General features: G+C 35.4%; 1 protein-coding gene and 2 long non-coding RNA genes across 4 annotated transcripts; 2 read left to right on the top strand and 1 right to left on the bottom strand.

Annotated features, from left to right (window-relative positions):
* Positions 1-364: 364 nt before the first annotated feature.
* Positions 365-2,127, bottom strand: LOC125196114 (uncharacterized). The gene is made up of 2 exons (XR_007171831.2): positions 1,496-2,127; positions 365-634 (listed from the first exon to the last, which is right to left on the bottom strand). It is a non-coding gene; the product is annotated as an uncharacterized LOC125196114 (long non-coding RNA).
* LOC148929379 (uncharacterized) lies at positions 632-3,512 on the top strand. 2 transcript variants are annotated; one of them, XR_016129008.1, is made up of 3 exons: positions 632-1,194; positions 2,647-2,710; positions 3,278-3,512. It is a non-coding gene; the product is annotated as an uncharacterized LOC148929379 (long non-coding RNA). The 2 variants fall into 2 exon arrangements; XR_016129009.1 differs by lacking the exon at positions 2,647-2,710.
* Positions 3,513-7,655: 4,143 nt separating this feature from the next.
* On the top strand, positions 7,656-10,073 carry LOC125194318 (cytochrome P450 98A2-like). Its single transcript, XM_048092478.2, has 3 exons — positions 7,656-8,157; positions 8,639-9,036; positions 9,163-10,073. The coding sequence occupies exons 1-3, from the start codon at positions 7,671-7,673 to the stop codon at positions 9,805-9,807; spliced, it is 1,530 nt and encodes a 509-aa protein (XP_047948435.1). The 5' UTR covers positions 7,656-7,670; the 3' UTR covers positions 9,808-10,073.
* The last annotated feature ends 3,101 nt before the right edge of the window (positions 10,074-13,174 follow it).

The raw sequence follows: 13,174 nt of genomic DNA, 5'->3' as shown, positions 1-13,174 counted from the left end.
CACTTCCATAATTAAAATTATTAGGGTAGTTTCCATAAAATGAGCAAATGTACGTTTTACTCACTTATTGTTCCTTCAATTTAAAAAATAATATGTGTTCAATTCATATGGCATGTGGGCTCTATTTCTTTCCATTTGTCAAGAATGAGTAAATGGCGAGGGTATTTCAGTAATTGCCCCACAATGTAACGCCCCAGAATTTCGTTCCTTTCTTTCGAGATAAATCGGATTTATTAGCCTATCTAATTTCGTTTAGAAGTGGTGTAATCGTACTTCCCTCGATGTATTTTCAGCTTATGGATAATCTAAGTATTTTAGGTTGAAAAAGATAAAATGCAAGAAAATTTTAATTCAAGGATAAAAGTAGAGAAAATACTATTATTAGAAAAGTGAAGAAATGCACATGTGTATACTAAAGTACAACAAATTGGATTCAAGCACATGGGAGACCCTTCTCAAAGTGGAAAAAAATAATGGTGGCTAGTTCTACTCTACGGAAATTGTTGTAGCTAATCTCAAGATAAAAAAAAAACTAAGTTGCTTTGATCAAGGGAGCTGCAGTTCAAGATCTTCTCTTCTCTCCCCATCCTTCTCGATTCCACCCTCACCATGCTCCAAATGTGGCAGCCTATTCCTGCAAGTCAAGCACCAAAAGGGGTTAGTGATTTCCCCAACCAAAAAGATAAAGTCTTGGACCTTCACCAAAATAGTAAAGATGCCAAGTATGCTATGTCCCCATCAAACAATCAGCCAAGTCTAAGAAAAAAAAACAAGAATCAAGATATCCTCATATCTCTCCACTAGAATTTGAGATAATAGAATCTTCCATGAGAAGTCATCGCCTAAGCCCACAATAGAGTAGACAGATTCTCTTCTCCCATCGATCAAGGCTGAGGAAACAGCCAAGAGAGACAACCATACATACACCAAAAGAGGTATGAAAGACATAAACATTAAACTCAAAAGAGGGAGAGCTGGCAGCCCCAAAATAGGAGCCTTTGCCTCCAAGTCTCAAGCACAAAAAGCCAAGAATAGAGCACTATATAAGCAGCCTCATCTCCCTTCTCCTCCCCACAAAAATCGACACCCCAAACTCACATAAAGTCAAGGAATATAGCAAGGAAGGGAGGAGGAGCAAGCAGGAGATTTTGAGGCTGGACATCAGTCCCATCCGAGAGGATTCATCAAAGTGAGGTAACAACCTCAACACCCAATAACCTTTGCATCATGTAGAACAACAAATAGATAGCACAAGAACTTAGAAATTTCCATAGGATTCTCACAACCAAGTATGGAACAATAGCAGAACCCTCAAGTTCTCCCACAGTAAGCATGTGTAAGAAATAGAGACTCAATGCAGTAAGCTAAGTGCCCCAATTGATAAATCAGTAACTAGTATTGCAAGAAAAGCAATCAAACCAAGGAAAGGAACCAATCCAGTAGGCTCTCAAAGATTTAGATCATGAGATTAACAAATGCTCCAACAAGATCATACCACATATCAACAATCACCAAGCTGCTGCCATAGCTCAAAGAAATGGAATCAGAGGGGAAGGGGGAAGGAGACTTAGCTTTGGAGTGAGGAGTATCTGGTAGAGCTGCGGGGGCCGATGGCGCAGGCAGACGGCGGTTCGGCTCGCCGAGGCCGACGGTGTGAGATGGCGGACTTCGGAGCTTCCCCACGCGAGCCGGAGAGAGCACGCGCAGCGCTAGGAGCTCCTCGACGCTTGCTCAGCGATGGCAGCGCTGCGATCTCCGGAGAAAGAGAGCGAGCTCGACAGAGAGGGCTCGACGAAGAGAGAGAACTTGAAAGAGAGAGAGAGCTTGCCGGAGGAGAAAACGGCGGTGGCGAATTCGCCGGAGGCGGCGACGAGCTGAGGAGAGGAACCGTCGCTGCTTCTCTGTTCTAATTTAGGGAGTTCTAATTTAGGGATTTGAAATGGTTGAGTTTTGGAAGAAGAAGAGATGGACGATGGGTTGATATAATTGGGCTGCACTATTTAACAAAAAGGTTGGGCCAACTTGTCAGTTAATTAAAGTTGGAATATTTTAAATAGTATGGGCTAAACCCATTTAATTAAAATAGAAGGTGGGCTGATTTTTAAGAAAGAAATAAGTGGAGACTATTATTATTGTTGGGCCAAGATTTAATTATGGGAAGTGGGATGGGATTAATTTAAGGACTTGAGTTGGAGCTCAATTAATTAATTCCCGAATAATTGCTAAGTTTTCGAAGATGGAAAATTTTGAGTTGAAGCCCGAAAAGTCGATGTATAAATTCCGAATAATTTATGTAGATTCCGGGAAAATAAAGTAGTAGAGTGGGAGACGCGAAAGCCGACCGGCGTCGCCCCGCGACGCCATGGATGGCCTTAAGAAAAATTCAAACAAAAGATTTAAGAAGGGATTTTCCAAGAATCCATATTTTATTAATTGCTCAAGTATTTGTTTTTAAGAAAATAGAACTTCTCCGAACTTAGTGAAGTGAATGAATAAATCCTACAACTTAGTGAAGTCCGAGAAAGGATTTGAGATCCTATGAGACCAGACTAAGGATATAGGTGTTATGTCATAGGGTGCATGCATTCTTTCTAAAGAGAAATAGTTCAAGTACTAATTAGCGTGCTACGCTATTTATTTTCAAAGGATAAACTGCTCAAGGGCAAGTGAGGCCAACGCAAATAATTGAATTAAGGAATAAGCATACCAGGTGGGCTTTCTTTTAATATCCAGCACACTAGTGTGGATATAAAGCAAATACATTTGAAGTTATGAAAAATCATCTTTTCTCAAAATGGAGCTATGTTTCTTTTCAAAATTATTGTCATGCCATAAATGTTTTTTTTGATAAATGAGATTGAATGTCATGGAATTGAATGTCATGGAATGGAATGGATTTATGAACGGAATGGATTCACGAATGGAATGGATTCACGAATGGAATGAATTTATAGATGGAATGGGTTCACGAACGGAAATGGATTCACGAATGGAATGGATTCACGAATGGAATGGATTTATAGATGGAATGGATTCACGAATGGAATGGATTTATGAATGAATGGAATGGATTTATGAATGAATGATGAATGATGAAAGAACCTAGTCTGTAGTCGAACTTTTAGCTCACAAAAGAACTTAGTAAACTCGGGCCTTTTAAGAAAACCCCCGTGTGTTACTGTGATGGCTTGACAACTATATAATGTATGTTTTGTTTTCGGCACGTGTCCACTGAGTACTCCTGTACTCAGCCCTGCATGTATTTATAAATGTGCAGGTTGAACGTCAAGAGGATGGAGTGATGATCGGAGTCGATGTTATCAAGTTGATCTCCCAACGATTCGTGTCTTCATACACGAAGTCGTTTAGCAAGGACTTATTACGCTGTGCTCTTAGAATTATAGAAACTCACCATCAACTCTGCTTTATTTGAGGAGATGTCTATTCTGTTTTCAAGACCGTGTAATGAAATACTTGGCTTCTATTTTATCAATTGACTTGGCCTTGTGAAATTCTCAAGTTCTAGCCCTTTTCTTTTCCCCGCTTCTTTAATCCCTCTTATTAGTCACGGTTTACCCGCTTTCGCTATCCTTAGCAAAATGCGGTCGTGACACAGAATATCTTTTTAAATGAACTACCTATAAATCAGACAAATTTCGTGAGTTAGGGCAACTAACACTATCAGCCTTTATTAGGCGGGCATGCCTCCATAACTTGGCCTAGCAAAGTCCGTAAATGACAAACCAAACATCAGTTAGAGCATCCACAATGGGACGGACAATGCGACGGACGATGTCGTCCGCGCACGATCCATCGTCCGCGGACGAAGCGCGGAGGATGCCTCATCGTCCGTCGCATCGTCCGCAAGCCACTGTGGCGTCGCGGACGAAGGCGACGCTTATTATTTAGTTCTATTCAATTTTCAAAACCTATATATACCTCTCACTTTTCACTTCATTTTTCACTCCTTCCACTCTCAAATTCACACTACATTTTCTACATGTCAAACAAAATGAATTCTGGAGATTACCCAAGTCGGTGGTGGTGTGCTTCCCCAATCGACGGAGAATTCAAGCGGTGCAATTGTACATGTCATTGTACGGCAAATTCAAGTCCTAGGCGCTCTTGAAGGAGAAGCAGAAGTTCGTTGGTGGTGTGCTTCCCCAATCGACGGCGGCGAAGAAGAGGGCGTCGAAGCGCACCTTCACTGATTATACAAGCAGCGAAAGCGGCGCATCTTCAATGGACCTCAACAATCTGGTTTTCGAGGATGAGAGTTCCGGCACACCTATGTCCTCCCGGCATCCCCCTAGCATCAAGGCTGCTAAGGCCAAGGGCAAGGCGACCTCCTCCGCCGTGGCGCCGCCTGACCAGGCCTCAAGCCCGACCCCGAGCGCGACCATGGCCCCGTCTTCGGCTGCGTCACATGCCTACACGGATTTGGTGGCCTCCTCCGACTATAGGACGTTGTTGGACGCGCACAACGCCCTGATGCAAGCGACCAACCTAGCTCAAATCGAAGGCATCCATCGAATGATTGATGGCCTCAGCCGCAGGTTGGGACTACTTTAGACTAGCTAGTGTTTTTTTATATGTAGTGCACTTTTTTTTTAATTTCTAATTTTGTAACTTTTTTTTGAATTAAGTAAATGTAGAATTTGCCTTAATTGTGTTGTTTTTATTTATTTATTTTGCTTGATATATTTGCATAAATTATATGAATACAAAATAGAAATAAAATGCTTAGGGCGGGGCTATAAGGCGGGTTATAGTCCGCCCCATTGCAGGTAGAAGGAGCGGAGGATAAAATATTGATGTGGCGGTGCATAGCGGGGCTTAGTCCGCCCCATTATGGATGCCCTTAATCCCATTTAATACCCTACATTATATTTAAAATTAATATACACAACTCATTTTAGTCACATTATATTTAAAACTAACATACTTACATACACAAGCGAGCCAATATTTACTAATTTTTTTAACATTTAACACCCATGCCGTTAAGAAGTGTGACTCAAGGCCCATATTATACTAATTTTTTTACGTTTCTTAATAACCATGCCGCTAAGAAATCTATACTAATCTAAAGGACAGTTTATTGAAAAGATATTTTTGTCCTTTTTGGAGGGAAAATGTGAAGCTATTTTGTTTACCTTTTTAGTCATTTAGTGAAATGGTAACCATTGGATAAAAAAGAGGCAATATTATTGGACCAAATATTGGTGGGGAAAAAATGGTCCACTAAAATTATAGCTTCTCCACTATTATTGAGTCTACTATCAAACCAAAGCTAATGAGAGACAGAGAAAGGTGAGAAGAAAAAAAAAGAAAAGAGGAAGGAGAATGAGAGAAATGCAACTGCCGGCGGCGCCGCCGGTTAGGCGGCTGTGCAGACCCACCAAAATCCTCCAGAGCACAAAATACCAATTCTTGAATGCTGGAGCACACTACAGCGACGCCGGCAGGCCAGGTTCTTGCGGGCGGCGAAACAGGACGGAGGAATTGGCGAGGCAGAGCGGTGGAGCGGCGTTGATCGGCGAGAAGAAGTGTCGGTGATTCAGAAGGGAGGCCGGCGGACGGCATGTGCAGGCGGGCAGCGAAGCAGGGCGATTGAGCGACGAGACTGTTCGAAGAAAACGGAGAGATGAGAGATATGCAGAAACGGAAAAATGGGGAAGAAGAATAAGACGAAGAAGACGACGACTCATTTCTCATTAGGTTTTAAATAAACTTAATTTAAGTGGTCTTAAAAGTTGGGCTTTTGGGCTATATAATTAAAAAGTACAGAGTATGTATATAGTTAACTTTTAAAGATTAATTAATTTTAAAATAAATTTTAATTTAAATGGGCATATTTAAATTTAAATTAAAATTAAATATGTTTTTAAATCTTAATTTCCAAAAAAAAAATGTTATCTCGGACACACGATATATTTTACTTTAGATTGAAGATGGTTTCAATTTTTTAATTTGAACATATTAATTTTTATTTATAACTTATTATTAATTATTTAGCAAAACATTTTATATAAGATTCATTTTATCTTAATAAATTATTATTATAATTATTTATTTTGTATAATATATTTATTATATATATTATTGAATGTATAATATTTTAATATATATTATATATCAATATGAATAATTGTATTAAATTATTTAATTATGTTTGAAAATTACTGATAAATTGGGTTTATGTTTAATTTAATAAATACTACTATATAGGTAAGATTAATAAAAAGTAAAATCTAAAAATATAAAATTAAAGTCCATATAATAAGGTACTATAATAAGGTACTATGATCTTTATTTTGAAATTATTGAAACATTTTTTGTATATTTATATGTAATAAGGTTTTATTGTATAGTATTTTTTATTTCAAATAATGGTACAAAATTATGCAATTTATAGTAGGGGTACATTTTTATTAATAGATTATAGTTTTAATTTAAGTGGTGTATTATATTATTATATTCATACTAAGTTTTAATTTAAATTTTTAATTTATTGGACTTTACATTTTTTGAATTATTTTTTTGAATTAAGCAATTATATTTAAGTGTTGTATAAATTGAATTGTTTTTTATTTACTCATATTTCTATTTTTTTACTTCTCAAAATTTTAAAATATGTTTATATTGAATTCAATGTGGCTAAACCAAGTAATTATGAAACACCAATAAATAATGATATAAAGTGAAACTAAATTAATATCATTATAAAACAAATAACAATATTGCATAACATTAATTGTTGTTGTGTATAGTAATATACAATTTTATATATAATATATTAGTTTAATTAAATATGTTGAAAATCATTATAAATATATATTTATATTCAATATATATAATTTATAAATATATTTATATTTAAATTACTAGAATTACACATAATTATAATTGAGTTGATTTTGTTAATCAAAACTGGTGAACTATTTGTTCCTTCAAATAGTTTGCTTTTTTTAATTCTTTTGTGAATAGTAGTATTACATTTTTCTTTATTTGTATGTCTTATTTCATTTCATCCACACATGTCCTCCTTTGTTATTTCTTTTATTTTATGCTACACCCATATCAAATATTAAAATAAAATACAATCATCTGCTAAAATATGAAATGTTTCATTGAGAGTGGGTTGAAAGAAGTACAATCGTACAAATATTTTTTGTTGTTATTTATAATATTGCAAATACCTATTTTAATTAGTTCTTATCTATAAATATATTTTATACTTAATTACTCTATATTTTTTATTTTAAGTTAATATATTTTCATTATTGAAAAATCTTCTGTCTTGCGCTATGCACAGGTATTAACACTAGTGAAGTATTAATGATAACACTAGTGAAGTATTAATGATGGAGTGATGAGTAACTACAAATATAGTTGTACGTATCTAATCTTATAGAATGAAATATATAATTGACTCCCTGATCCACCTAATCACAATCTCCAATTTATATGAGTAGACCTAAACCCAACATCCATATTTGATTTTTCTTCTTTCTTTTACCCAACTACTAGTGTTAGTTCAGCAAAAATAAAAAACGTGGGAATTTATGACAGTTTCCAACTACCCTTCAACACCTGCTCACATAGTCACATATTTCCCACTATATTACAAATCCACCGCTGCTTCATCTTTTCCCTCAATCTCAACAATGGCGCCTCTCGCTCTCCTCCTCCTCTCCCTCCCCTTCTTCTTCCTCCTCCACACCCTCTACTACCGCCTCCGCTTCCGCCTCCCCCCCGGCCCCCGCCCCTGGCCTATCGTCGGCAACCTCTACGACGTCAAGCCGCTCCAGTTCCGCTGCTTCGCCGATTGGGCCAACTCCTACGGCCCAATCATATCCGTCTGGTTCGGATCCACTCTCAACATCGTCGTTTCCAGCACCGAGCTCGCCAAGGAGGTTCTCAAGGAGAAGGATCAGCAGCTGGCCGACCGCTACCGCAGCCGCACCGCCACCAGGCTCACCAAGTACGGCCAGGACCTCATTTGGGCGGACTATGGCCCTCACTACGTCAAGGTGCGCAAGGTCTGCACCGTCGCGCTCTTCTCCGCTAAGAGCCTTGAGTCGCTGCGGCCTATTCGGGAGGATGAGGTCTCCGCCATGGTTGAGTCTATCTACAATGATTGCACCGCCCCTGGTATGTCTCAGCTCGTCTTTGTAAACCTAGATCCTTCGATTTTTTCATTGTTTTGGGATTGGTGATCCAGATTTGGTTACTGTTCTGTTCTAAGTCAACAATTTTGACTAAGCTGAATCAATTAATTTTGAACGCGAATACCTGATTAGGATCTGGATTGGATTGATATTAAGTTAATCGCTAAATTCACTCTAGATTTACCATCGCAGTTCATTGATTATGTTGAACCGTTAATTGTTTGAATCTTTGACGACCATAGTCTCTTGGTTAGATAGAAGCTGTATGATTTAGATCACATTTTGCAGAAATTAAAGGAGAATTTTGCGTTTTACTTTTGATTGTTTCAGCAGCAGCATACCTTAGACTCAGATTATGGATCCATCGGCAAGTATATAATGAGCGATACATTTCATATTGTTGTTGATTTCTTCAACTTTTTGGTGTTTTCTCCAGTGCTTAATGTTAATTGCAATTTGTGCAGGAAACTCAGCTAAGAGCTTGCTGCTAAGAAAATATCTAGGAGCAGTGTCATTCAACAACATCACCAGAATTGCGTTCGGGAAGAGATATGTGGATACCGAGGGGAGAATACACAAGCAAGGAGAGGAGATGAGGTCCATCGCTGACAACAGGTTGAGGCTCGGTGCCTCCCGCCCCATTGCTGAGCACGTTCCGTGGCTCCGGTGGTTGTTCCCTCTGAACGAAGAAGACTTTGCAAAACACGCAGCACGCAGGGATCGCCTCACACGAGAAATCATGGAAGACCACAACGTTGCTCGCCAGAAAACTGGAGGAGCCAAGCAGCACTTTTGTGATGCATTGCTGACACTCAAGGAGAAATATGATCTGACCGATGACACCATCATTGGCCTTCTCTGGGTGAGTTCATGTTCATCTGCGTACTCAAAACATCCTGATGCACGATGATCATGGTTAGAATATAAGGAATGTATCTGTGTAGAGCTGAGCCTTAATACTTATTGCTCTGTTTTGATAAACTTACAGGACATGATCCATGCTGGAATGGACACCACTGCGATATCTGTGGAATGGGCCATGGCAGAGTTGATCAAGAACCCGAGGGTCCTACAGAAGGTTCAAGAAGAGCTCGATCGCGTCATTGGAACTGAACGTGTGATGACAGAATTGGACTTCGCGAACCTTCCCTACCTACGGTGTGTGGCCAAGGAATCACTCCGATTACACCCTCCAACCCCACTCATGCTTCCTCACCGTGCCAGCACCAATGTCAAGGTCGGAGGGTACGACATCCCCAAGGGCTCAACCGTGCACGTCAACGTGTGGGCAGTTGCACGTGACCCTGAGGTGTGGAAGAACCCCTTGGAGTTTCGCCCCGAGAGGTTCCTTGAGGATGATGTTGACATAAAAGGACACGATTTTAGGCTTCTACCCTTTGGTGCTGGAAGGAGAATATGCCCGGGAGCGCAACTAGGGCTCGATATGGTGACGGGAATGCTAGGCCGCCTTCTGCACCAGTTCACATGGGCTCCTCCGAGAGGGGTGAACCCAGAAGACATCAACATTGCAGAGAGACCGGGCGTGGTCACCTTCATGGGCACTCCGTTGGAGGCGGTTGCTACTCCGAGGTTGCCAGCGAACTTGTACCAACGTGTGGCGGTGGACTTTTGATTTTGGAATGGAGAATGAAGGTTTAGCTCATGTCTGCATGAGGTTAGCAAGACCAGCACGGGTTAAGTGGCTTTTATCAGTGTCAGATTAAATTTTGCTATATTTCAGATTTAATTTTGTTATATTTCAGATTAAATTTCAGCTCAAAAGCAATTATTAATGGCAAACCATGTGTGTTGTGTAAGGGAAAATATAGATTTGTTGGTTCATAGAGGTCTCTCTTCAACTTCTAATAAACATATGACAAAATTTGTCTTTTTTTGGAATTTACAATATTTTTGTAGTTCTTCCAAGGATTATTTGCTAAATTTATTAACTTATGAATAATTGTCTTTTTTTGGAATTTACAATATTTTTGTAGTTCTTCCAAGGATTATTTGCTAAATTTATTAACTTAAGGATTATTTGCTAAATTTATTAACTTCTAAATTTTTTTTGGTGGGGATTGAACCCATGATCTCTTGAAGAGAACAAGTGGTGTAATAACTTGAACATTAGTTATTCTTATATTAAAACAAAACATTTTTTATCCCTCAAACTAGGAGCATCCCCATCCGTTCTCTTAAATAAGAGTACGGAGGTGGGCTCGGACCTACTTTTCCTTGTCCGCAAGAGCACAGCACCCGCATCCATGTTCTTCCGCAAGGACAAGCTCAAGAGTCCCACCATTCTAATATTCAATTTAAATACTTCAATTACTAAAAACATTTCTACAATATAAAAATACATTAAAATATAAAAAATACATAATTAAATCCTAAAAAATAAAAATTACATAATTAAAATCCTAAAAAATAAAAATACACAACTAAAATTCTAGAAAATAAAAAAATACATAATTAAAATCCAACAAATTAAAAATTACATAATTAAAGACTAAAAATACCCTGTGGAATTTTTTTGTGTTGAAGTGGGGGTATTTATAGATGAAAATGTGAATTTTGGGAAAAAGAAAATTGAAAAATAAATTAAAAGTGTGTAGAAAACGGATATAATTTATTGGGAAGTGGGAAAATATTTTTTTTATTTAACACGGTTTTTTTAATTAATTTCAAATTTTTTTTTTAAAAAAAAAGAAAAAGTCAAATTTGCCAACGGCATAATGGCCCGCCACGTAAGGCTGCTCAGCGGCACGAACGTGCTCTTATTTAAGAGCAGCGTCGTGCCGCTGGCACGGACGGACGGCGGTGGGGCGTGCCGCTGGCACGGACACGCCTCCGCTGCGGATGCTTTAATAATTCATGTTTAAATTTATATTCTAATGAGTAGTTATTAATATGATAATATATTTATCATTTACTAAATTTTACTCATTACTATATTTAATTGTTAGTATTTCTATAATATAGGTAGTGGTTATACCTAATGTTTAATAAATAATTTACTATATACCTATATTTCTTTCAAAACTAACTAATATTTCATATTTACTTATATATTTCATATATATATCATATACATTTTTTTTTGAATTAATATGAACTTATCTATTTTTATATCTAAAATAGTAAATTTTTTATCCACACTAACTTGTACCAGTAATTCGTATATTTAGTTATATTTATTCATAAAAATTAATTAGATCTTATTATCTACTATTTTTTAATATTTATATATTTAATGTATTTTGTTATACATAGAGTTTATTTTATCATCCATTAAATTGAAAATATTATGATATTATATATATATATATATATATATATATATATATATATATATATATAATTCGTAACAGTAAAACGGTTCGACCAGTGGTTCACCCGGTTGAACCATGAACCAGTAGCTTCGCCGATTCACTCAGCGGTCCGGTTTTTAAAACATTGGTTTGGGCAACTTGCTTTTATTGCTATGTTAAAGTGTTTATGTGCTTATAATTTTTGACCACATGAGTAGTGATTTAGAGACATAATGTCTCCAAGCCATAATACCTTTGTGGCATTTTGACATAGATATATTTTTTATAATGAGTACTTTACCCAATATTATATTAAATGGATACAAATCTAATTAAGGAATATTAAATCAAATTAAATATCTTTATCTAAATGCATATTTATTGATTTGATTGGATATAAGCTACTATCATGCTCGAAACTTTTTATATGTTTACATATCATTTTTTTCATGTTAATTTTATACTATTTTATTTATTTAAAAATCATAAAAATTCAAATTATAAATTAGTTACTATAATGCAGACTAAATTATTATTTAATAATAAAATAATTTGATAACTTCATATTATTATTTTTCAAATAAATTTTTATCTAATCAGTTGATAATTTAATTATGAGTTATTTTCTTTTTTTATGTTATACTTTCATAGCCGGTTAATTTTATTATTTTTTTTTTGTTAAATGTCTTATTCAAATTTGAATTGTATGATTAAATAATAGTAGTAGTTATTATGATGAATCATTTATTTGCGTTATCTTTTTGTATTTTTTTATTAATTTTCTTTACTTTTATCACATGTATCTTTTTATATTTTGATTGACAAGTACTAGTTAGCCTTCGACTCTATAAAATTGTGCTTAGAAAATTAATTTTATAATGTTTCAAAAATAAAAAATTATTTTATTTTTTAATGCGAAAATAATTGGATGAATCAACTTTTCTCATTTTAGATTATTTAATATATCGTACATCAACTAATTATATTAAGAATTAAGAAAATTAAGAATCATAAGCTCCATTAATAATATCCTTTTTTAGTTAGTAATTTTAATATAGGAAAATGAGAAGATTTTAAATATATAGCTTTAAAATGTTAAAATATAAGAGTATTAGTTTAGAACATGTGATTTATTTTTTTTAGTTGTAATTCCAGAAATAATAGTAAAAATGAAATGTAAATAATTAATATTACAATTTAAAAAATTTTAAAATCAAAATTACATACTCAATTAGTATTAAAAATCAAAACTGCATCTCAAATAATTTTAAAATCAAAATTGCATACTCCAAATTTGTTGCTATATGATATAGTAAAATTTCAATATTTAATAAAGAAAAGTAAATATTAATTATGGTCAATACTAGCATTAACAATGATGTAAAAAAATAATAATTTAAAGTTATTTATATTTTGAAATATAATTTAATTTTTCTTGATACAGTAAATTTAGTTAAGAACTCTATATTTTACAAATAATCAAATTAACCTTATCAAGATCTTAATTAATACTACTTCCATATATAAATGCAGGGGCAACAAAGTATATATACAAAATTTAAATTTAATTTAAAATTAAATGTAAAATAAAATTACTACTTTAACCTCATTATGTCTTAGACATTATGTCTCCAAAACATTTTTCTAATATATTATAATTGCCTGTTCACATAGAAGTACCTGTATATA

Source organism: Salvia hispanica, chromosome 4, assembly GCF_029641045.1.
Source record: "Salvia hispanica isolate PSC_SH4W2 chromosome 4, Shi_PSC_v1, whole genome shotgun sequence".
Lineage (NCBI taxonomy): Eukaryota > Viridiplantae > Streptophyta > Magnoliopsida > Lamiales > Lamiaceae > Salvia > Salvia hispanica.
This window is presented reverse-complemented; position numbering and strand designations above follow the sequence as displayed.